This window comes from Oncorhynchus masou, chromosome 2, assembly GCF_036934945.1.
Source record: "Oncorhynchus masou masou isolate Uvic2021 chromosome 2, UVic_Omas_1.1, whole genome shotgun sequence".
NCBI classification, from domain to species: domain Eukaryota; kingdom Metazoa; phylum Chordata; class Actinopteri; order Salmoniformes; family Salmonidae; genus Oncorhynchus; species Oncorhynchus masou.
Genome location: NC_088213.1, coordinates 17,462,268 through 17,488,338, shown reverse-complemented (window position 1 = coordinate 17,488,338; position 26,071 = coordinate 17,462,268). Strand labels below are relative to the sequence as shown.

The following is a 26,071-nucleotide window of genomic DNA, read 5'->3' as shown; positions in this document are numbered from 1 at the left end:
GAGTGAGACCGCCAGAGAGTGAGACCACAAAAGAGTGAGACTGCCAGAGAGTGAGACCGTTAGAGTGAGACCACTAGAGAGTGAGACCGCCAGAGAGTGAGACCACTAGAGAGTGAGACCGCTAGAGAGTGAGACCGCTAGAGAGCCCAATATGGTGAGACTGCTAGAGAGTGAGACCGCTAGAGAGTGAGAGTGAGACCGCTAGAGAGTGAGACCGCTAGAGAGTGAGACTGATATGGTGCGACTGCTAGAGAATGAGACCGCTAGAGAGTGAGACTGATATGGTGCGACTGCTAGAGAGTGAGACCGTTAGAGAGTGAGACCGATATGGTGAGACTGCTAGAGAGTGAGACCGTTAGAGAGTGAGACCGCTAGAGAGTGAGACTACTAGAGAGTGAGACCGATATGGTGCGACTGCTAGAGAGTGAGACCGATATGGTGAGACCGCTAGAGAGTGAGACCGCTAGAGAGTGAGACCGATATGGGGAAACTGCAAGAGAGTGAGACTGCTAGAGAGTGAGACCGTTAGAGAGTGAGACCGCCAGAGAGTGAGACCGCCAGAGAGTGAGACCGCCAGAGAGTGATACCGCTAGAGAGTGAGACCGCCAGAGAGTGAGACCGCCAGAGAGTGAGACCGCCATAGAGTGAGACCGCTAGAGAGTGAGACCGCTAGAGAGTGAGACCGCTAGAGAGTGAGACCGCTAGAGAGTGAGACCGATATAGTGAGACCGCTAGAGAGTGATACCGCAAGAGAGGGATACCGCTAGAGAATGAGACCGCTAGAGAATGAGACCGCTAGAGAGTGAGACCGTTAGAGAGACCGTTAGAGAGTGAGACCGTTAAGAGAGTGAGACCGATATGGTGAGACCGCTAGAGAGTGAGACCGCTAGAGAGTGAGACCGCCAGAGAGTGAGACCGCCAGAGAGTGAGACCGCTAGAGAGTGTGACCGATATGGTGAGACCGATATGGTGAGACCGCTAGAAAGTGAGACCGCTAGAGAGTGAGACCGCTAGAGATTGAGACCCGCTAGAGAGTGAGACTGCTAGAGAGTGAGACCGATATGGGGAAACCGCTAGAGAGTGAGATCGCTAGAGAGTGAGACCGATATGGTGACACCGCTAGAGAGTGAGACCGCTAGAGAGTGAGACCGTTAGAGAGTGAGACCGCTAGAGAGTGAGACCGCTAGAGTGAGACCGATATGGGGAAACCGCTAGAGAGTGAGATCGTTAGAGAGTGAGACCGATATGGGGAAACCGCTAGAGTGAGATCGCTAGAGAGTGAGACCGATATGGTGAGACCACTAGAGAGTGAGACCGCTAGAGAGTGAGACCGATATGGTGAGACCGCCAGAGAGTGAGACCGCTAGAGAGTGAGACCGCTAGAGAGTGAGACAGGAGAATTTGAATGTGAAAGAAACAGTGAAAGTGTGAGAGATTGAGTAGGAGACAGATAAAAAGATAGCGAGAGTTTCCATGCATGAGAGGCTAATCAAATCGTTTCCATAATTCTTCATTAAAATGTGGTTGACTAGAATGTAATGGGAAGAATTTGCAGGCAGTGGAGATGGACGTGGCTCCATTCCATACTAGCTGTGGATCTTCTCCTGGGTTGCGTCCCAAATGAGAGCCCTGCATTTCCTGGTCAAAAGTACTGCACTATTATAGGGTGGCATTTGGGATACAGCCCAGGTCCTATGACTGACAGCTTCAATAAACAGCTGTCTATTGAACAGGATGCAATCCAACTCATTCTAAAGACTATGCCAGTGTGTGTGTGTGTGTGTGTGTGTGTGTGTGTGTGTGTGTGTGTGTGTGTGTGTGTGTGTGTGTGTGTGTGTCTGTCTGTCTGTCTGTCTGTCTGTCTGTCTGTCTGTCTGTCTGTCTGTCTGTCTGTCTGTCTGTCTGTCTGTCTGTCTGTCTGTCTGTCTCCTAGGTTGCGCTTCACACTTTGTTCCTGTGCTGTAAATAAAATGTGCCTTCATTTAGACGGAACTCAATCAAAAGAGCTTCCAAGAAACTTTCCCTCATTGGAAATGTTCTGCCAAACCTAATTACAGTAATGGCAAACAACATAATACAAGAAACTCTCCCAATGTGACACTCCCTGTCAGCAAAGTGACAATTGTTTATTTGTGCAAACCTTAGCCTGCCTGCTTGCTTAAATCAGGGTTGGTATCTGGCATTGATATTATCCATAGCTGTTATGGTGTGTGTGTGTGTGTGTGTGTGTGTGTGTGTGTGTGTGTGTGTGTGTGTGTGTGTGTGTGTGTGTGTGTGTGTGTGTGTGTGTGTGTGTGTGTGTGTGTGTGTGTGTGTGTGTGTGTGTGTGTGTGTGTCCTGCCTGTCTATCTGTCATAGAATCACACTGGCCTAATGACAGCCTACATACCACTGTCTTAACGATGATATTACAGATGTCATTGACAGATTGCGTCACCATATGTCATCTGATGACAGTCATGACCCAAACCAGATCATTACTGTAATAATCTAGTTGGCTGGCGTGTGTGACAGTCTCAGCCCTCTCTGTCCTAACTGTGCTCCCCAGACTCTGGGCGTCTAGCCATGCTAGACAGGGACGGAAGGGTTGTAATTTCTAACTAAACATCTGATTATAAGTAAACTCTATAAACTTTTCCTTTACCCTCACCTAACCTGTAAGGACAATAGATGATCTCAGTTTCTTAATGTAACCTTTAAGTTAACTGGACAGTATAGCCCAAAACAATAGCCCATTTCTTCTGGTGAAGGCCTCAAGGTACTGAATAAACAGAAGAGAAAGACATGATCAGGGCTGCAAAACTCTGGTAACCTCACAGACTGTAGCTCTTTCCTACAGACTGTAGCCCGTTCAATGACCTTGAGGCCTCATGGGTGGAAGGTTACGAATATTATTCAGAATTAATAAACATTATTTCAAAAACCCGCCGAAAATCCGGTGTTTCTATGTCAAACGGTTTTGTTATATTTCAGTCTTCTGGGATGCATTTAAAGTGTAATATTGGGATGCAAACTCAACATTATATCTGTATATCTGACATGGTGCAGGTGTCTTCTTTTTTATCCCATAACCATGTGTGTGAGGTGTAGACTTTTGTTTCAAAGTAGAATTGTTTAAGATTAACAAGAAACACTCTGTGTGACCTTGATTTAGCCCACTGCAGTAAAATGTTAAGGAAGTTAAGCCCTACACACAATATCTACAAGTTTGGATCAGTGGAAGGATAAATAAAAGATGAAAGTAGATGGAAGGACAAAGAGAAGATGTAGGGGTTTATGGAAGGATGAAGAGAAGATGTAGGGGTTTATGGAATGGATGAAGAGAGGATGGAAGGATAAGGGGGGTTTATGGAAGGATGAAGAGAAGATGTAGGGGTTTATGGAAGGATGAAGAGAAGATGTAGGGGTTTATGGAAGGATAAAGAGATGTAGATGTAGGGGTTTTATGGAAGGATGAAGAGAAGATGTAGGGGTTTATGGAAGGATGAAGAGAAGATGGAAGGATAAGGGGTTTATGGAAGGATAAAGAGAAGATGTAAAGGGGTTTATGGAAGGATGAAGAGAGGATGAATGGGTGGATGGATGAATGAAGTAAAGGTGTAGATAGAGGGATAAATAGATAGATTGGAGGGGTAGATTCGAACAATTAATGACATGTTAATTAAATTACCTTCACGTGTCCTCCAAAAGTGTCAAAGGCGAAGAACTTGCAGGCCTCGTTGCCGTAGCAACCAGGTTCCATCTCGCCGCGCACCAGGATGTTGCGACTCAGCAGGCCGACCTCTGCCCTCATGTCCACCCCATCCACCTCCTCACCCATGTGGAGGAACACTGGCTTACCTACACACACACACACACACACACACACACGCACAAACGCACGCACACACATAAAGAGTTAGAACACATCTAGCAACACACATAGACATACGAATGCACACACACACACACATGCACACACACACACACACACACACACACACACACACACACACACACACACACACACACACACACACACACACACACACACACACACACACACACACACACACACACACACACAACACAACACACATCAGGGTTTCCGTTAGCAGGTAATTTCCGTCTTTTGGCTGATAAAATAAATGAAAAGCCGATAAAATTGGAGTCAGCCAAATTGTCCGGGGCTGGTCTGCTGCTGAGGAGAGAGTGAGAGAGGAGCCTTGGCCTAGGATACTGTTGATTGTGAAGATGGAGCCCTTGTTCATCAAAGTAAAATGACATTTAGAGAGTAGTGAAAAGCCTACATGGTGGGGCGCCAGACTGCCACCATTTAGTCTCGCTGGGCCAGTTAAAACACATATTGGTCTCATCTGTGTGAGCTGCACATTACTTTACCTCACTCAAAACGTCTTCCTTTTTATGAGGGTGAAACCATGATTTGGTGAAACAGTAAATGACATTATCCTCCTGGTTCCTGTAATGAAAGTGTCTGCCTACCTGCCCCTGTTTGGCTGGGGCCTGCTGCTATGTTGAGCGAGGCCCTCTCTCTCCTTTCAGAGGGGATATCCTCCAGGAGAAAGAAAAGTGTTCTGTATAACACCTTCAAATCCAATTGTGGGGAAACACAGCTATCCTGTTGTCAAAGGTGGAGAGAGGATGTTCTCAGCTTTCTGTAGATATACTTATCATTTCTTTGAGGGCAAAAGCAACTATTTTACAAACAAGATATTTGCTATGAAACTATTCTACAAACAAGACATTCAATATGGCTGTGAGATATGGAGCACACTAAATGTGGATTGGCCATTGCGAGTGTATAGATGTTTGTTTTTACATTAAATGTACTGTAATAGTAGCTGTCGTGGGTATTATCTGTAGAGATAGTGACCTAGTAGTTGGGTTTTGTTTTTATATTAAATGTACTGTAATAGTGGGTGTTATCTGTAGAGATAGTGACCTAGTAGTTGGGTTTTGTTTTTATATTAAATGTACTGTAATAGTAGTGGTGGGTGTTATCTGTAGAGATAGTGACCTAGTAGTTGGGTTTTGTTTTTATATTAAATGTACTGTAATAGTAGCGGTCGTGGGTATTATCTGTAGAGATAGTGACCTAGTAGTTGGGTTTTGTTTTTATATTAAATGTACTGTAATAGTAGCGGTCGTGGGTATTATCTGTAGAGATAGTGACCTAGTAGTTGGGTTTTGTTTTTATATTAAATGTACTGTAATAGTAGCGGTCTGTGGGTATTATCTGTAGAGATAGTGACCTAGTAGTTGGGTTTTGTTTTTATATTAAATGTACTGTAATAGTAGTGGTGGGTGTTATCTGTAGAGATAGTGACCTAGTAGTTGGGTTTTGTTTTTATATTAAATGTACTGTAATAGTAGTGGTGGGTATTATCTGTAGAGATAGTGAACTAGTAGTTGGGTTTTGTTTTTACATTAAATGTACTGTAATAGTAGTGGTGGGTATTATCTGTAGAGATAGTGACCTAGTAGTTGGGTTTTGTTTTTATATTAAATGTACTGTAATAGTAGTGGTGGGTGTTATCTGTAGAGATAGTGACCTAGTAGTTGGGTTTTGTTTTTATATTAAATGTACTGTAATAGTAGTGGTGGGTGTTATCTGTAGAGATAGTGACCTAGTAGTTGGGTTTTGTTTTATTAAATGTATTAAATGTAGTAGTTGGGTTTTGTTTTTATATTAAATGTATGTAATAGTAGTGGTGGGTGTATCTGTATAGTAGTTGGGTGGTGGGTGTTATCTGTAGAGATAGTGACCTAGTAGTTGGGTTTTGTTTTTATATTAAATGTACTGTAATAGTAGTGGTGGGTGTTATCTGTAGAGATAGTGACCTAGTAGTTGGGTTTTGTTTTTATATTAAATGTACTGTAATAGTAGTGGTGGGTGTTATCTGTAGAGATAGTGACCTAGTAGTTGGGTTTTGTTTTTATATTAAATGTACTGTAATAGTAGTGGTGGGTGTTATCTGTAGAGATAGTGACCTAGTAGTTGGGTTTTGTTTTTATATTAAATGTACTGTAATAGTAGTGGTGGGTGTTATCTGTAGAGATAGTGACCTAGTAGTTGGGTTTTGTTTTTATATTAAATGTACTGTAATAGTAGTGGTGGATGTTATCTGTAGAGATAGTGACCTAGTAGTTGGGGTTTGTTTTTACACTTACTCAGGTGGTGAATTTGCCCCAATAAATTGGCCTATAATGTTAGAGCACATTAAGATGTAAATTCATCTCTATTGAAAGAAATACAATCAGAAAAATTCTGAGCACTGTTTTAACAGTAACATATAACAATATCATAATTGTCAGCTCAAAATGCATGACAATCACTGGGTTAGGTTGGTCATTAAAATAGTTTGAATCAGAACATGAAAATATGACAAAACAACGTATTTCTTCAACAACATCTCAGTAGCCTAACACACGTTTTAATAAAGCACTGTTCATTTTACAGCAATTATTTTCTATTGCGTAATGCCGCAAATGTTTTTGATTGTGCCACCAAATCATGGGCTTGTGCCACCAACTGAAAAACTTAGTGTCACCAGTGTCACCGTGGTAACATGTTAGTCTGGAGCCCAGCTACAAGGGAAATGTCCTCTGTATGGACAAGTTTGAATATTGTAGTGAACTAAGATGAGATGGATGTTGAAGCGGCCAAATGCAGTCTACTGTGCAACTGGCTATTCAGGTAGGATGCCATGTTGGATCTTTAAATAAAGGTAAAATAAATAACAAATTCTGGTTAGATCTAGTTTGCGCTGTTGTTATACGAGATCCTCAGCTTCTTGGCAATTTCTCGCATGGAATAACCTTCATTTCTCAGAACAAGAAAAGACTGACAAGTTTCAGAAGTCATTTTGAGACTGTAATCGAACCCACAAATGCTGATGCTCCAGATACTCAACTAGTCTAAAGAAGTCCAGTTTTATTGCTTCTTTAATCAGGACAACAGTTATTAGCTGTGCTAACATAATTGCAAAAGGGTTTTCTAATGATCAATTCGCATTTTAAAATGATAAACTTGGATTAGCTAACACAACGTGGCATTGGAACACAGTAGTGATGGTTGCTGATAATGGACCTCTGTACGCCAATGTAGATATTCCATTAAAAAACAGCCATTTCCAGCTACAATAGTCATTTACAACATTAACAATGTCTACACTATATTTCTGATCAATTTGATGTTATTTTAAATGGACAAAGAATTGCTTTAATTTCAAAAACAAGGACATTTCTAAGTGACCAAAACTTTTGAATGGTAGTGTATATATTAATATTAACATCATACAGTGGACACCTACACCTATAGGTCTATGCATCCAATGCCCTGATGCATTTAGTGCACTGACTGCTGAACCATGAGGTGGACAATTATTGTTTTAGAAAAGTAAAAACCAATAAAGCAATAGGTTTTAAAGTTTTGCATATTCTACACACCCAAACACAAGGAATAGTTGTTTGTAATTAGCTAGGCTGTTTTTAAGGACATGTAAATGTGTCTCATTTGGTCAACATCCCTCGTCTATTGATGGTGCTGGCTTCGTGGGTGGAAGCCCTGATGGGTTATGCTCCCAATCCATATGTCTGATAAATGTAAATCTTCCCTGACACACACACACACACTGTATGTACACACACACACACACACTGTATGTACACACACACACACACACACTGTATGTACGCACACACACACACACACACACACACACACACACACACACACACACACACACACACACACACACACACACACACACACACACACACACACACACACACACACACACACACACACACACACACACACACACACACACACACACCAAAGCACTTGCCTGGAACATGTGAGAGCAACACTCTCAGAAGGCAACCAGAGAAGGTTTTAGTGTTGTCCTTTAGAGTCAATTTCCACTAGTGGGAAAAAATTGCCCTGTGATTTTAGAAGGCCTTTTAGGCTGAAAGTGGAGGGAGAAAAACTAGAGTGGGTGCTTTTGTGTGTGGTGCTTTTGTGTGTGTGTGTGTGTGTGTGTGTGTGTGTGTGTGTGTGTGTGTGTGTGTGTGTGTGTGTGTGTGTGTGTGTGTGTGTGTGTGTGTGTGTGTGTGTGTGTGTGTGTGTGTGTGTGTGTGTGTGAGGAATCACTTCCAAGCAAAATTCCACATTTGTGCAGGTCCTCGAGAAGCTGGGAGACAGCATCAAAACCGGCCACTAGGGACAAAACACAACATTAAAAACTAGTGCCCTACACTGGGATTGAACCCAGTTGTTTCTGTGTGCCTAAATTTAACACATTTGTCACAGAATGTCGTCACTCACTCACACAGGAATCGGTTTATCTGTCTCTTCAGACATCTCCCTTTAGTCTGAAGATGTCACCACCTCACAGCTGTCACCAGAACCACTCTGTAGTTGGCAGGGCCGCAGACCCAACACACAGAGAGAAAGGGTGAGACATGGGAAGAGATTTAATGGAGGGAGGTTGAGGAAGATGATGATGGTGGGTGTTAAAGGTCACAGAATGAGTCTGCCAGTCCAGCTACTGGGGAGCTAGATATATGACAGATGACAACTATTAGAGGGGGATGGAGAGAGGAGAGGAATATACACATCACGAGATGAGAGGAGAGAAAGGGAGAGAGGAAATGAGAGTGAGAGGAGAGGAATATACACATCACGAGATGAGAGGAGAGAAAGGGAGAGAGGAAATGAGAGAGTGAGAGGAGAGGAATATACACATCACGAGATGAGAGGAGAGAAAGGGAGAGAGGAAATCAGAGTGAGAGGAGAGGAATATACACATCATGAGATAAGAGGAGAGAAAGGGAGAGAGGAAATGAGAGAGTGAGAGGAGAGGAATATACACATCATGAGATAAGAGGAGAGAAAGGGAGAGAGGAAATGAGAGAGTGAGAGGAGAGGAATATACACATCACGAGATGAGAGGAGAGAAAGGGAGAGAGGAAATGAGAGTGAGAGGAGAGGAATATACACATCACGAGATGAGAGGAGAGAAAGGGAGAGAGGAAATGAGAGTGAGAGGAGAGGAATATACACATCATGAGATAAGAGGAGAGAAAGGGAGAGAGGAAATGAGAGAGTGAGAGGAGAGGAATATACACATCATGAGATAAGAGGAGAGAAAGGGAGAGAGGAAATGAGAGAGGAAATGAGAGTGAGAGGAGAGGAATATACACATCATGAGTTAAGAGGAGAGAAAGGGAGAGAGGAAATGAGAGTGAGAGGAGAGGAATATACACATCATGAGATAAGAGGAGAGAAAGGGAGAGAGGAAATGAGAGAGGAAATGAGAGTGAGAGGAGAGGAATATACACATCATGAGTTAAGAGGAGATGGGAGAGAGGAAATGAGAGAGTGAGAGGAGAGGAATATACACATCATGAGATAAGAGGAGAGAAAGGGAGAGAGAGAGGAAATGAGAGAGGAAATGAGAAGAGAGAGAGGAATATACACATCATGAGTTAAGAGGAGAGAAAGGGAGAGAGGAAATGAGAGAGTGAGAGGAGAGGAATATACACATCACGAGATGAGAGGAGAGAAAGGGAGAGAGGAAATCAGAGTGAGAGGAGAGGAATATACACATCATGAGATAAGAGGAGAGAAAGGGAGAGAGGAAATGAGAGAGTGAGAGGAGAGGAATATACACATCATGAGATAAGAGGAGAGAAAGGGAGAGAGGAAATGAGAGAGTGAGAGGAGAGGAATATACACATCATGAGATAAGAGGAGAGAAAGGGAGAGAGGAAATGAGAGTGAGAGGAGAGGTTGTGACAAGAACAGCCCACTGTCTGTGACATCTAATGATCCAAGTAGATACTAAAGAAATATTAATGAGTTCAGAACATTCACTTTCCCCAGGTTCAATCTTCTCTCCTCACTAATGGTATCATATTACATGATTTCTTAAGAGGAGAAAAACATGAAAAAATAACACAACAAAAAGAGAGGAATCTAAGAAAAGAACAGCTCCTACTGCCTGCCCACACACTAGACAAACACTACAGTCATTAAATGCCAAAGAGTTATTGAAGAAAAAGAAGAAGAAAGGGAATGAAATGAAAAATAACAGTAAAAGAATCAGAGACAGCTGGTCGCATCTCAACCCTCCTTTACTGATGAAACCTTTCTGTGCACAAAGAAAGTGACTGGATCACTTCTCAGGATTTACTCATCAGTGCAATAAAGACTGACAGCAATCTCACACCCATTGTCTCTCTCCCCCGGCCCACCTTCTCTCCACCCTCTTTCTCTCTTTCCTCAGCTCCTGCCCCCGTCTACCCCTCTCTCTCCCAATTGTTAATGATGCGGAGGAGACAGGCAGAGGTAGATACCTGGGTACTGTTGGTTCTGAAATGTTCTGCCTTGAGGGAGCCGTTGGAAAGAATCACGGCCACCTTTTGCCCTGCTACTGGCGCTCCCCTGACAACACTGACAAACTGAATCCTCCACTGACGAACGGAGAGAGTTGGAGAACATACCGTGACCCTATTAGGAATGAGAATTTGTCTGTGAGTGTTTGTTTAACTGTGTCTGCCAGCCTAACTGCCTGCGAGTCTGAGATTATCATGGTCAAAAGATTTCATTTGGATATACACCTTAATATTATTGTGAACCACATGCAGAGACACATTATCAACTGTCCCTGAAAATGCATCATTAGCCACACACACACTTTCCAATTAAAATACTCTAATAATAATAATCTCTCTCTCTCTCTCTCTCTCTCTCTCTCTCTCTCTCTCTCTCTCTCTCTCTCTCTCTCTCTCTCTCTCTCTCTCTCTCTCTCTCTCTCTCTCTCTCTCTCTCTCTCTCTCTCTCTCTCTCTCTCTCTCTCTCTCTCTCTCTCTCTCTCTCTCTCTCTCTCTCTCTCTCTCTCTCTCTCTCTCTCTCACTCTCACTCTCTCTACGACTGAACGCACGGGCCACGCCCACGTGCAAGACAGAAATAGCAGACTCACTGTATATACTTATTAACTGAGTGCCTATCTTTCTCCAAACAGGCTTATGTTGTGATGTCATGGCCTTCATCAGAGCCTTGGGTAGACGAGCCTCTGCCTAACTCTTTAGACATCCACAACTAGAGTTTCTAATTGTGCATCACTGGAGGGCTACGAGCGGAATGAATAAATACAGAAATTACATTAATAGGTAGATCGAAGTTGAAAGGGGTTAGAGATGAGCCAGAGTCTACCTTTCATTAAAATAGATTGAACACACACACACACACCTAATTAATAGGCCTAGAAAACAGAGGTGCAGCCCCTAGATAAACAACTCATTATTCAGGGAATTTTAAACATTGATGTATCTACTGTGGAAGTCTTCAGAGTGAACTACTATCTCCTCTTATAGTCAAACTAACAAAAAGCATGCAAGCATACACACACGCACACGCACATACACACACACACGCACACGCACAGACACACACACACACTCACACGCACATACACTCACATGCACGCACACACACTCACACTCACACTCACGCACACGAACACGAACATACACTCACATGCACACACACGCACACACACACACACACACACACACTCACACTCACACTCCACTCACACGCACACACACTCACACTCACACGCACATACACACACACACACACTCACACGCACACGCACATACACTCACATGCACACACACAGCCAATTGAGGGCATGTCACAATAAATCAGTGGTAAGTTTTAGAAAGCAGAGATAGAGCCATAGAGAATTGCTGGGAGCTGAAAGGAATGAAGGCAGCGACCAAAAATAATGTCATGTATCATCAACACAGATAAGGTTAACAGACAACTGTATCACAGGAGGTTGGTGGCACCTTAATTGGGGAGGACAGGCTAGTGGTAATGGCTGGAGCAGAACAGGTGGAATGGTACCAAATACATCAAATACATGGTTTCCATGGTTTCCATGTGTTTGATGCCATTCCATTTACGCCGTTCCAGCCATTATTATGAGTCGTCCTCCCCTCAGCAGCCACCACTGAACTGAGTGTGTGTGTGAAGTCTGTCAGAGTGTATGGTCTCTCTCTCTGAGAAGAACACTCAGTCCCTTTCTCCCTTCCTCTCACTGAACCAGAGAGAGACGTTTCATTGGCTAAAACACAGTCACAACAGACACAGACACACATGCAAGTAGACAGATAGAAACAAATACAAAAAACAAGCATCCACACCCACACACCTACACACAACCACACAGACCCACACACACCGTCTTGCTGTAGGCTGGTTTCACCTACTAGTCTAATTACAGATATTTTCATGTTTCTCTCTTTGATAATACAGTCCTCTGATCATCTGGTTCAGGGAGGGGCAACTGGCGGCTCGCGGCCCACGGATCAATTTCCCCAAAAAACTCAGCTTCTCAACATCTTGTTGAGTTAGAATGTAGAATGCATGTACCTCCTGGGTGGCGCAGTGGTTAAGGGCGCTGTACTGCAGCGCCAGCTGTGCCATCAGAGTCCCTGGGTTCGCGCCCAGGCTCTGTCGTAACCGGCTGCGACCGGGAGGTCCGTGGGGCGACGCACAATTGGCCTAGCGTCGCCCGGGTTAGGGAGGGCTTGGTCGGTAGGGGTGTCCTTGTCTCATCGCGCACCAGCGACTCCTGTGGCGGGCTGGGCGCAGTGTGCGCTAACCAAGGTGGCCGGGTGCATGGTGTTTCCTCCGGCGCATTGGTGCGGCTGGCTTCCAGGTTGGATGCACGCTGTGTTAAGAAGCAGTGCGGCTTGGTTGGGTTGTGTATCGGAGGACACATGACTTTCAACCTTCGTCTCTCCCGAGCCCGTACGGGAGTTGTAGCGATGAGACAGGATAGTAACTACTACAACAATTGGATACCACGAAATTGGGGAGAAAGGGGTAAAATTTAAAATTATTTTTTTTAAAGAATGTAGAATACACTAAATCTGCCTCAAGGGGGGGGTACCAAGAAAAGGTATTCCATGCTGTGAATTCTGGCTCCATGCACACACACACAGACACACACACACATTATGGGCCCTGGTCAAATTAGTGCACTATATAGGAAATAGTCAATTAGAGGATAGTCAATTAGAGACATAGGCTCTGGTGACATGCTAGACATCTGAGCAAATACTAAATGAACAAGTCTTGATGACAAACTTCTCTAACACAAACAAACTATACTAACAGATTTCAGACACGACAGAGACACAGAAAGAGAGAGAGATGGATAAAGATGAAGAGCACAAACTATACTAGCAGATTAGCCTTATAAAGAGAGAGAGAAAGAGAGACAGAGGAGAGAGAGACAGAGAGACACAGAGACACAGAGAGACACAGAGAGAGAGACAGAGACAAAGATGTAGACAGAGAAAGAGAGACAGATGATAAAGATGAGACAGAGAGACACAGAGACACAGAGGATAAAGATGAGAGACAGAGAAAGAGAGACAGAGAGATACAGATGAGAGACAGAGAAAGAGAGACAGATGGATAAAGATGTAGAGACAGAGAATAGAGAGACAGATGGATAAAGATGAGAGACAGAGAAAGAGAGACAGAGAGACAGAGATGAGCGACAGAGAAAGAGAGACAGATGGAGAAAGATGAGAGACAGAGAAAGAGAGACAGATGGATAAAGATGTAGAGACAGAGAAAGACCTGACAGATGGAAAAGATGTCAGTAAGACCAAAATAATGGTGTTCCAAAAAGAGGTCCAGTCACCAGGACCACAAATACAAATTCCATCTAGACACTGTTGCCCTAGAGCACACAAAAAACTATACATACCTTGGCCAGAAACATCAGCGCCAGATGGTAAAGATTCCACAAAGCTGTGGAAAAGATCTGAGAGACAAGGCAAGAAGGGCATTCTATGCCATCAAAAGGAACAGAAATCTCAACATACCAATTAGGATTTGGCTAAAAATACTTGAATCAGTCATAGAGCCCATTGCCCTTTATGGTTGTGAGGTCTGGGGTCCGATGGAACCAAGACTTCACAAAATGGGACAAATGGACCAAGATGTGAGACAGAGAAACACCAAATTGAGACGCAGAATTCTGCAAAAATATCCTCCGTGTACAACGTAGAACACCAAATAATGCATGTAGAGCAGAAAAGAGGCCGATACCCACTAATTACCAAAATTCAGAAAAGAGCTGTTAAACTCTATAACCACCTAAAAGGAAGAGATTCCCAAACCTGCCACAACAAAGCCATCACCTACAGAGAGATGAACGTGGAGAAGATGTCCCTAAGCAAGCTGGTCCTGGGACTCTGTTCACAAAACACACCCTACAGAGGATAAAGGGACAGCAGCACAATTAGACCCAACCAAATCACGATGAAAACAAAAAGATAATTACTTGACACATTGGAAAGAATTAAAAAAAACAGAGAAAAGGAGACAGATGGATAAAGATGTAGAGACAGAGAAAGAGAGACAGATGGATAAAGATGTAGAGACAGAGAAAGAGAGACAGATGGATAAAGATGTAGAGACAGAAACAGAGAGTACACAGATGGATAAAGATGTATACCTGACCACTGTGACTGACCCAAGATTAAGGAAAAGCTTTGACTATGTACAGACTCAGCGACATAGCCTTGCTATTGAGAAAGAGCCGCCAGATAGATGCAGACATGAAAGCTCTCAAGGCTATGTGCTCACTGCCCACAAAATGAGGTGGAAACTGAGCTGACACTTCCTAACCTCCTGCCCAATGTATGACCATATTAGAGAGACATATTTCCCTCAGATTACACAGATCCACAAAGAATTCAGAAAACAAATCCAATTTGGAAAAACTCCCATATCTAGATGTAGACAGTGAAAGAGCAGACAGATGTGATCAAGATGTTGCAAGAAAGAGAGACAGATGGCAACCAGTGAAGAACACGCACCATTGTAAATACAACCCATATCTATGCTTATTTATTTTATCTTGTGTCCTTTACCATTTGTACATTGTAAAATCACTGTATATATATAATAATATGACATTTGTAATGTCTTTATTGTTTTGAAATTTCTGTATGTGTGATGTCTACTGTTAATTTCACTTTATATATTATCTACCTTACTTGCTTTGGCAATGTTAACACATGTTTCCCATGCCAATAAAGAATTGAATTGAATTGAATTGAGTATTGAGTGAATGGATAAAGACAGATGGATAAAGATGTAGAGACAGAGAAAGAGAGACAGATGGATAAAGATGTAGAGACAGAGAAAGAGAGACAGATGGATAAAGATATAGAACAGAGAAAGAGAGACAGATGGATAAAGATGTAGAGACAGAGAAAGACAGACAGATGGATAAAGATGTAGAGACAGAGAAAGAGAGACAGATGGATAAAGATGTAGAGACAGAGAAAGAGAGACAGATGGATAAAGATGTAGAGACAGAGAAAGAGAGACAGATGGATAAAGATGTAGAGACAGAGAAAGAGAGACAGAGATGGATAAAGATGTAGACAGAGAAAGAGAGATGGAGAGCAATTACATAAGATATAATGTGATGTAGAGAGGAAGCTCATGACTTTACTATGATGCCCCAGAGGCCTTCAGAAGCCTGGGAATAGATTAATGTTTGGCCCCAGGAAGAGAGAGCCTTTCTGGGATTCAAGCATTTCCCACAGCAAGTGCTGCCTAAATCCCTGTAAGTCAGATGGAATGGAGTTCAGGTTTGGAGATAGAGTTGAGATGTGCTTCGGGCCAGGGATCTGATTAGGAACATGCTGTATAGGTATACAGGGATTTAGACAGTGTTTGCTGCCAGAAGCCTCTGGAGCTTCATAGTAAGTCAAGCTTCCTTTCTTCATCTCATCTAATTGCTCACTATCTTCCTCTGTCTCTCTCTCAGGTTCAGACTGCTCAATGAACACTTGTTTAACTATTGTCTCTATGCTTGTATAATGGTGTGGCAGACACACACAGACACACAGATGCACACAGACACACAGACGCACACAGACACACATAGACACACACAGACACACACACAGACACACACACAGGCACACACACAGACGCACACACAGACGCACACACAGACGCACACACAGACGCACACACAGACACACACACAGACGCACACACAGACACACACAGACACACACAGACACACACAGACACACACAGACACACACACACACACAGACACAAACAAACACAGACACACACACAGACACACACAGAGACACACACACAGACACACACACACACACACACACACAGACAAAGAAAGGTGGTGGGGTGTCAGAATACTTGTTTGAGTTTTGTGAGTCTGTCTGGCCAAAGAAGTCACTTGGTTTGGACCATTTGCATGAAAAGAAAAAAGGACTTAAGAAGGCTTTAGGTTGTGTCCCAAATTACACCCTATTCCCTTTACAGTGCTACTAGATCCCTGGTCAAGTGTAGTACACTGTGTCGGGAATATGCTGCCATTTGGGACACTGACTAGGAGTTGGAACATTCTAACCTTGTTATTGTGAGTATGAGGGTGAGAAATGTAAAACACATGGTAGAATGAAACACACACACACACACCACACACACATACACACACACACACACACACACACACTATTATACAACTCACTATTATACATCCACTTATGCATTCACAAGAATCTCTCCAACAGCTATTTTCAGGACATAAACAATCTTCTCTCTGTCCGTTCCAATGAGCAGTGTGTTCCAAAACCACTGTCATTCAACCATTGTCATTTAGTAGCTCAAGCTTCTGCGCTGGGAAGCAAAAATCTGGGCATACAAACATTACCTATGCTTCATTCTCAGGCCTGTATTCTCCCTATATAGTGCACTATATATCCCTATTGGCCCTAATCTAAAGTAGTGCACTATATAGTAAATAGGGTGGCATTTTGAACACATCCCTGTCTCTCTGTCCATCATTCAACACATCAATCCATCCATGCCAAGGCTGTGGCAGCAAGGTTGAAGGTGCTTACACACACACACACACACACACACACACACACACACACACACACACACACACACACACACACACACACACACACACACACACACACACACACACACACACACACACACACACACACACACACACACACACACACACACACACACACCCCATAAATCAGTTGGAGCAGCTGGGCTGTCAGGTTAACTGAATAAACTCCTAGTCATGTTCTATGTTTTGTGTGAACCCCAGGAAGAATAGCTGCTGCTTCTTCAACAGCTAATGGGGAACCCAATAAAGATACACACACAGTCTAGATTGGTGAAAGGTTATGAAATGGAATCCTTGTTTCCGCCTTAGTAGTTGTCCTATAGTCTAAGGTCTATGACTTTTGACTCGGTTGCTCTTGCAACAGACGTTAGGTCGGTCAACCTTAGACTTGTATTTTTCACAAGGAGACTTAACTTGCTGATGCAAAGTACAGACATTACAGCAGCATCACCATGCACACACACACACCAACACACACACACACACACACACACACACACACACACACACACACACACACACACACACACACACACACACACCAACACAAGTACACACACACACACACCAACACAAGTACACACACACACACACACACACAACACAACACACACACACACACACACACACACACACACACACACACACACACACACACACACAGCACAAGTACACACACACACACACACACACACACACACACACACACACACACACACACACACACACACACACACCAACACAAGTACACACACACACACACACACACACACACACAACACAAGTACACACATCTTGTGTCTGTGCACACACACACACACAACACACACACACACACACACCAACACAAGTACACACACACACACACACACACCAACACAAGTACACACACACACACAACACACACACACACACACACACACACAACACAAGTACACACACACACACACACACCAACACAAGTACACACACACCAACGCAAGTACACACACACCAACGCAAGTACACACACACACACACACACACACACACACACACACACACACACACACACACACACACACACACACACACACACACACACACACACACACACACACACACACACACACAACGCAAGTACACACACACACAAACACAAGTACACACACACACACACACACACACACCTGTACAGTATGTCCACCATCCACCCCACACACACTCACCTTGGACTTTAACCTGTGTGGGCCCACAGGCAGGGCAGGGTAGTATGGTGAACTCCTCAGCCTGGTGCATAGAGTAGTCAGTACTGGCCAGCACCAGTCTGTCTCCTGGGCCCCAGCCTTCTGATGTCTATCCTTCAGTCTGGCTCAGTAACTCCAGGACAGTGCTGTCCTGGATCTGGCTCAGCTAACTCCAGGACAGTGCTGTTGGACAGATGCACTATAGAGATGGAGGCCTGGGGACGCACTGGAGGGACAGAGAAATACGTCAATCAATTTGGTTATATCAAATGCACTGACACACACACACACTAACAAGCACACCCATACACACACGCACCCATCCCATAAATCAGTTGGAGCAGCTGGGCTGTCAGGTTAACTGAATAAACTCCAATGAAGAGGAGCCATAACTCTCCTGCTCCTGAATGTGTGTGTCATGTGCTGTACAGTATGTCCTGTTATTCATAATTCATGTGCTGTACAGTATGTCCTGTGTCTGTGCTGATGTCTATAGGAGGATCATGTGCTGTACAGTATGTCTTGTGTCTGTGCTGATGTCTATAGGAGGATCATGTGCTGTACAGTATGTCCTGTGTCTGTGCTGATGTCTAGGAGGATCATGTGCTGTACAGTATGTCTTGTGTCTGTGCTGATGTCTATAGGAGGATCATGTGCTGTACAGTATGTCCTGTGTCTGTGCTGATGTCTATAGGAGGATCATGTGCTGTACAGTATGTCTTGTGTCTGTGCTGATGTCTATAGGAGGATCATGTGCTGTACAGTATGTCTTGTGTCTGTGCTGATGTCTATAGGAGGATCATGTGCTGTACAGTATGTCCTGTGTCAGTGCTGATGTCTATAGGAGGATCATGTGCTGTACAGTATGTCCTTGTGTCTGTGCTGATGTCTATAGGAGGATCATGTGCTGTACAGTATGTCCTGTGTCTGTGCTGATGTCTATAGGAGGATCATGTGCTGTACAGTATGTCTTGTGTCTGTGCTGATGTCTATAGGAGGATCATGTGCTGTACAGTATGTCCTGTGTCTGTGCTGATGTCTATAGGAGGATCATGTGCTGTACAGTATGTCTTGTGTCTGTGCTGATGTCTATAGGAGGATCATGTGCTGTACAGTATGTCCTGTGTCTGTGCTGATGTCTATAGGAGGATCATGTGCTGTACAGTATGTCTTGTGTCTGTGCTGATGTCTATAGGAGGATCATGTGCTGTACAGTATGTCTTGTGTCTGTGCTGATGTCTATAGGAGGATCATGTGCTGTACAGTATGTCCTGTGTCTGTGCTGATGTCTATAGGAGGATCATGTGCTGTACAGTATGTCTTGTGTCTGTGCTGATGTCTATAGGAGGATCATGTGCTGTACAGTATGTCTTGTGTCTGTGCTGATGTCTATAGGAGGATCATGTGCTGTACAGTATGTCTTGTGTCTGTGCTGATGTCTATAGGAGGATCATGTGCTGTACAGTATGTCTTGTGTCTGTGCTGATGTCTATAGGAGGATCATGTGCTGTACAGTATGTCTTGTGTCTGTGCTGATGTCTATAGGAGGATCATGTGCTGTACAGTATGTCTTGTGTCTGTGCTGATGTCTATAGGAGGATCATGTGCTGTACAGTATGTCCTGTGTCTGTGCTGATGTCTAGGAGGATCATGTGCTGTACAGTATGTCTTGTGTCTGTGCTGATGTCTATAGGAGGATCATGTGCTGTACAGTATGTCCTGTGTCTGTGCTGATGTCTATAGGAGGATCATGTGCTGTACAGTATGTCTTGTGTCTGTGCTGACATGTCTAGGAGGATCATGGTACTATAACGGTGTCAGATCGACATGGTACTATAACGGTGTCAGATCGACATGGTACTATAACGGTGTCAGATCGACATGGTACTATAACGGTGTCAGATCGACATGGTACTATAACGGTGTCAGATCGACATGGTACTATAACGGTGTCAGATCGAAATGGTACTAATGGACTAATAGAATAATGCCCCACACCTTCATCAAACCACATTCAATCTACAGGCTAAAGGATAACACACACACACACCTAAATGACCTTAATCAAATCAGTCAGCTAAACCATGGTATAATTGTGTACACTGTGAAAGGATCTCTCTCTCTCACAATCTCTCTCTCACAATCTCTCTCTCACAATCTCTCTCTCTCTCTCACAATCTCTCTCTCACAATTCAATTCAATTCAATTCACATTGGCATCATGTGTTAACTCTCACAATCTCTCTCTCTCTCACTCTCTCTCTCAATCTCTCTCTCTCTCACAATCTCTCTCTCTCTCACAATCTCTCTCTCACAATCTCTCTCTCTCACAATCTCTCTCTCAATCTCTCTCTCACAATCTCTCTCTCTCTCACAATCTCTCTCTCACAATCTCTCTCTCTCTCTCTCTCTCTCACAATCTCTCTCTCTCTCTCTCTCACAATCTCTCTCTCTCTCTCACAATCTCTCTCACAATCTCTCTCTCTCTCTCACAATCTCTCACAATCTCTCTCTCTCTCTCTCACAATCTCTCTCTCTCTCTCTCACAATCTCTCTCTCTCTCTCTCACAATCTCTCTCACACAATCTCTCTCACAATCTCTCTCTCTGATCTCTCACAGGCTCTCAGGTCTCTCTCTCTCTCTCACTCTCTCAATCTCTCTCTCTCTCTCTCTCTCACAATCTCTCTCTCTCTCTCATCTCTCTCTCTCTCTCACAATCTCTCTCTCTCTCACAATCTCTCTCTCTCTCACAATCTCTCTCTCTCACAATCTCTCTCTCTCTCTCTCACAATCTCTCTCTCTCTCTCTCTCTTTTACTTGTATTTAAGAGCAGCCCTCATTGGGGGCCACGGAAGGAGAGTTGTATGGCATTGAAGCTTGCCTGGAGGGTTGTTAACACAGTGTCCAATGAAGGGCCAGAAGTATACAGAATGGTGTCGTCTGCGTAGAGGTGGATCAGAGACTCACCAGCGGCAAGAGCGACCTCATTGATGTGTACAGAGAAGAGAGTCGGTCCAAGAATTGAACCCTGTGGCACCCCCATAGAGACTGCCAGAGGTCCGGACAGCAGACCCTCCGATTTGACACACTGAACTCTATCAGAGAAGTAGTTGGTGAACCAGGCGAGGCAATCATTTGAGAAACCAAGGCTGTCGAGTCTGCCGATGAGGATGTGGCTTTTGACAGAGTGGCCAGATCAATGAACACGGCTGCACAGTAATGTTTCTTATCGATGGTGGTTAAGATATCGTTTAGGACCTTGAGCGTGGCTGTGGTGCACCCATGACCAGCTCTGAAACCAGATTGCATAGCAGAGAAGGTATGGTGAGATTCGAAAAGGTCGGTAATCTGTTTGTTGACTTGGCTTTCGAAGACCTTAGAAAGGCATGGTAGGATAGATATAGGTCTGTAGCAGTTTGGGTCAAGAGTGTCCCCCCCTTTGAAGAGGGGGATGACCGCAGCTGCTTTCCAATCTTTGGGAAACATAAACACATGCATGTGGACACACACATACAGATGCACACGGGCACCCAACTACAGACCGGTGTCCGTACCTAGTTTACCGCAGAGGAAGCGTACTCGGTAGTTGTGGCAGAGGCCGTGGCTCTGGTCCTTGTTGAGACAGACGAAGCCGTAGTCCCTGTCAGACTTATAGATGACATCACCTGTCTCGTTAGATGGCACACCATCATGGGACTCAGCCTGGAAGAGAGACAGAAGGGAGAGGTAGAGGGAAAAGAATCAGTACATTTGTCACAGCAGTGCTTAACAGAAGCCTTGCCTTCCACATCCAAACAACAAGCCAAGACGGCAGTTTGTTTATGGTCAAATAATGTCTGTTTAAAACACTGAGGAGTCACAGTACACTGTGTGGGTATGACAGACAGAAAGTGACTGACAGTGTGTGCGTGTGTGTGCTTAGTCTTCACTGTGGATACCAAACAGCTTCTGCCGTACATGGTGGCAGAGTGAATGTAGTATCTGTGAACACACACACAGTGCTGGCTGCTGTGGCCTCATCATAATAACAGGCAATAAAAATGGAAATAGATCAAGCTAAGCTTTGACTTCTTTTGGCACATTATTGTTCCAAAGTTATTTGGCTGCTACAGAGCTATCGGCACCAGCTGTTCAGGTGTGTGTGTGTGTGTGTGTGTGTGTGTGTGTTTTACCTGTATGTCCATGGGGGCGCTACAGAGGCGGTCAGGGTAAGCCTTGTGGAGGTCAGACAGCTTCTCCCAGTCTCCTGAGCCTCTCTCATCATCTCTGTCAAACCACTCAGTCCACTCTGCCTCTGTGACACACACACATTTCAATGGGATTCCTACACACCGTTGCCAAGATGTTGATGTGTGTGTGTGCATGAATGTGTGTGTGTGTGTGCATGGAGCTAGAATTCACAGCATGGAATACCCCCCCCCTCTGTTGAGCTGAATTTAAATCAAAGGCTTTCAAACAGTGATGACATGCCCTCGACGGCCAGTCTGTAGTGTGTGTGTGTGTGTTACCTTGCACCCATTGGCTGGAGGTGGTGATGGTGAAGTGCTCTCCGTATTCTGACTGGAACATGCGTGAACTACGAGCCTCCGAGGAGGCTTTGGTCCCTGTTCTCACACACACACACACACACACACACACACACACACACACACACACACACACACACACACACACACACACACACACACACACACACACACACACACACACACACACACACACACACACACACACACACACACACACACACACACACACACACACACACACAGTCAGCAGAGTAAGTAGAGGACATGCCCAGCATACTTTAACAGTCTGTGTTTTCTTTCTTTCACTCTCCCACTAACTGTCCGTCCGTCCGGCTGTCCGTCTGTTGTCTGTCCGTCTGCCCGACTGTCGGTCTGTTGTCTGTCTGTTCATCTGTCTGTTTGTCTGTTCGTCTGTCTGTTCATCTGTCTGTTTGTCTGTTTGTCTGTCTGTTCATCTGTCTGTTTGTCTGTTTGTCTGTCTGTCCAGACAGGTGTTTGGTTTATAACATCTATAACACTATGTAAACTAAGAAATACAAGTACAATAGAGAGCGAAAGAGAGAGAGAGAGAGAGAGAGAAGGGGAGACATACTCTAGAAAGAAAGAGAAGGGGGAGATATATTCTAGAAAGTAAGAGAGAGAGAGGGGAGATATACTCTAGAAAGTAAGAGAGAGAGAGAGAGAGAGAAGGGGAGAAATAGTCTAGAAAGAAAGAGAGAGAGAGAGAGGGGGAGATATATTCTAGAAAGTAAGAGAGAGAGAGGGGAGATATACTCTAGAAAGTAAGAGAGAGAAGGGGAGAAATACTCTAGAAAGTAAGAGAGAGAGAGGGGAGATATATTCTAGAAAGTAAGAGAGAGAGAGAGAGAGAGAGAGAGAGAGAAAGAAAGAGATGCTCTACAAAGTAAGAGAGAGAGAGAGAAAGGGGAGAGATACTCTAGAAAGCGAGAGAGAGAGAGAGAGGAGAGGGGGAGAGATACTCTAGAAAGTAAGAGATTGAGAGAAGTGAAGGGAGAGAGGGAGGTGGGTGAAAGGGAGAGAAAGAGATATTGTGAGGGAGAGGTTGAGGGAAAGATAAGGAGAGAAGAGGGTAGAGAAAGGAGAGAGAGATGAGAGAGAGGTTCACCTTGATAGATAGCATGATCCTCCACTGCAGAGGACGAGTTGCCTTTCAACGCAATGAAACTCCAGGGATGACTGAGGAGAGAAGGATGGAGGGAGGGAGAGAAGAGGTGGAGAGACAGAAAGTGGAGAGGTGGGGGAAGAAATAGGGAGATTGAAAGTGTGAGGATGCAAGAGGACAAGGATAGATGGAAAGTAAAGAAAAATATGGAGGAGAGGGGAGAGAGATATTGACATTAGACACACACACACACACACACACACACACACACACACACACACACACTTCCAGCTAGCCCTGGTAATGATGTTGACATAAGGAGTGACGGGCTGTCGGAAAAACCCAGAGGCAGGATGGGTAATTACAGTAGCAATCCCATCATGCCTCACTCTTGTGAGGACACAGTGACACGAGTGTCAGGGGAGAGATGTGTGTGTGTGTGTTTGTGTGTGCGTGTGGCGTGTTAGGTGTCTGAAGAGAGTCTGTGTGATATTCACACCAGGACATTCCATCTACATTATGCATTAGGATTCCACCAGGAACAGTCAGAGAACTGACATTAGAACAAAAGTCATCGTCAACGTTCTAGCTGGTCATTTAGAAAAAAGGAAAAGGAGTCCGTTCCCAGCCACTGAAACAAACTGAGTGACTTGGTGTACAGAGAGAAGAGGAGAGGGCCTACCACCGAGCCTTGGGGGACATAAGTAGTGAGCAGTTCCCAGCCACTGAAACAAACTGAGTGACTTGGTGTATAGAGAGAAGAGGAGAGGGCCTACCACCGAGCCTTGGGGGACATCAGTAGTGAGCAGTTCCATTTTGCTGTCTTGTAGCTTTGCTACCTATAATGCATGTGTAGGACATGGGGATGCGTGAAACTTATTCCTTAGCCTGAAGAGGTCCCGAGTTTACACCAGGTGTGGGCCGAATGAGGAGGAAGAACTCGCTAATGTTTTCCTTTAAAAGCAACGTTACCGGAGACAAGCAAAATGATGTGACGTTTTATATAGATCAGCATGCCAGATATGTCTCTAAAGGTGTCTAAAAATAAGAAATTATATCAACAACTATTGGCTTTCATGACGTGTAAGGGCAACACACACACACACACACCACCCCCACTCAAAATTACCACTGTGACTTTGGTAAACATATGTAAATTGCATTCATGGAGGATGGAATGTTGAGATCTTCTTGTTGCCAAAATGATTGCCTTATTAAAATGTTCTCTGGCACACCGCAAATAATACATTCATTATTCTGCTTTAACACTGTTTGGCACAAGTGCCAGGAAGGATAGGCGACAAGAGACTAAGTACATTCTCCTCCTTCATCTGTCTTTCTCTCTCTCTTCTCATCTGAGGACGTGGTGTGGGGATGTTTCTATGGGTTACTTGTAAACGTTGGTTCTCTGGATGTTGGAGAAAATTAGCTGTGACTTACTCAACAACAGTAGACACACACACACACACACACACACACACACACACACACACACACACACTTTTATAATTTGGACACTAACAGGGTTACTGCACTGGCGTTGCTGCCAAGCTTCCCATTCTCTGTGGTATTAAACTCATGTTGCCTTGCGGCCTGTATTCAGTCTTCAAATGCATTATATTTCCTCACCATAAAAATTTGCAAAAAAAGTCCTCTATCCATATATTTGGAATTGTTTATGTTCCCTGACTGTCTAGCTTTCATTTGGATGACTGTTATCAAGCTGGACAGAGTGAAGAGACTATAGATGACTGTTATCAAGCTGGACAGAGTGAAGAGACTATAGATGACTTATCAAACTGGACAGAGTGAAGAGACTATAGATGACTTATCAAGCTGGACAGAGTGATGAGACTATAGATGACTGTTATCAAACTGGGCAGAGTGAAGAGACTATAGATGACTTATCAAGCTGGACAGAGTGAAGAGACTATAGATATTATCAAGCTGGACAGAGTGATGAGACTATAGATGACTTTATCAAGCTGGACAGAGTGAAGAGACTATAGATGACTTAGATGACTTATCAAGCTGGACAAGTGAAGAGACTGTTATCAAGCTGGACAGAGTGAAGAGACTATAGTGAAGAGACTATAGATGACTGTTATCAAGCTGGACAGAGTGAAGAGACTATAGATGACTTATCAAGCTGGACAGAGTGAAGAGACTATAGATGA

General features: G+C 44.0%; 1 protein-coding gene across 1 annotated transcript in view; it reads right to left on the bottom strand.

The window, feature by feature from the left end:
• The window catches only part of LOC135556101 (cell migration-inducing and hyaluronan-binding protein-like), a 94,441-nt gene that overhangs the window by 54,228 nt on the left and 14,142 nt on the right, over positions 1–26,071 (bottom strand). The window contains 7 exon segments of the mRNA XM_064989022.1: positions 3,671–3,840; positions 18,225–18,367; positions 18,405–18,468; positions 21,797–21,944; positions 22,415–22,536; positions 22,751–22,846; positions 23,898–23,968. Coding sequence (XP_064845094.1) covers positions 3,671–3,840; positions 18,225–18,367; positions 18,405–18,468; positions 21,797–21,944; positions 22,415–22,536; positions 22,751–22,846; positions 23,898–23,968 — 814 coding nt within the window.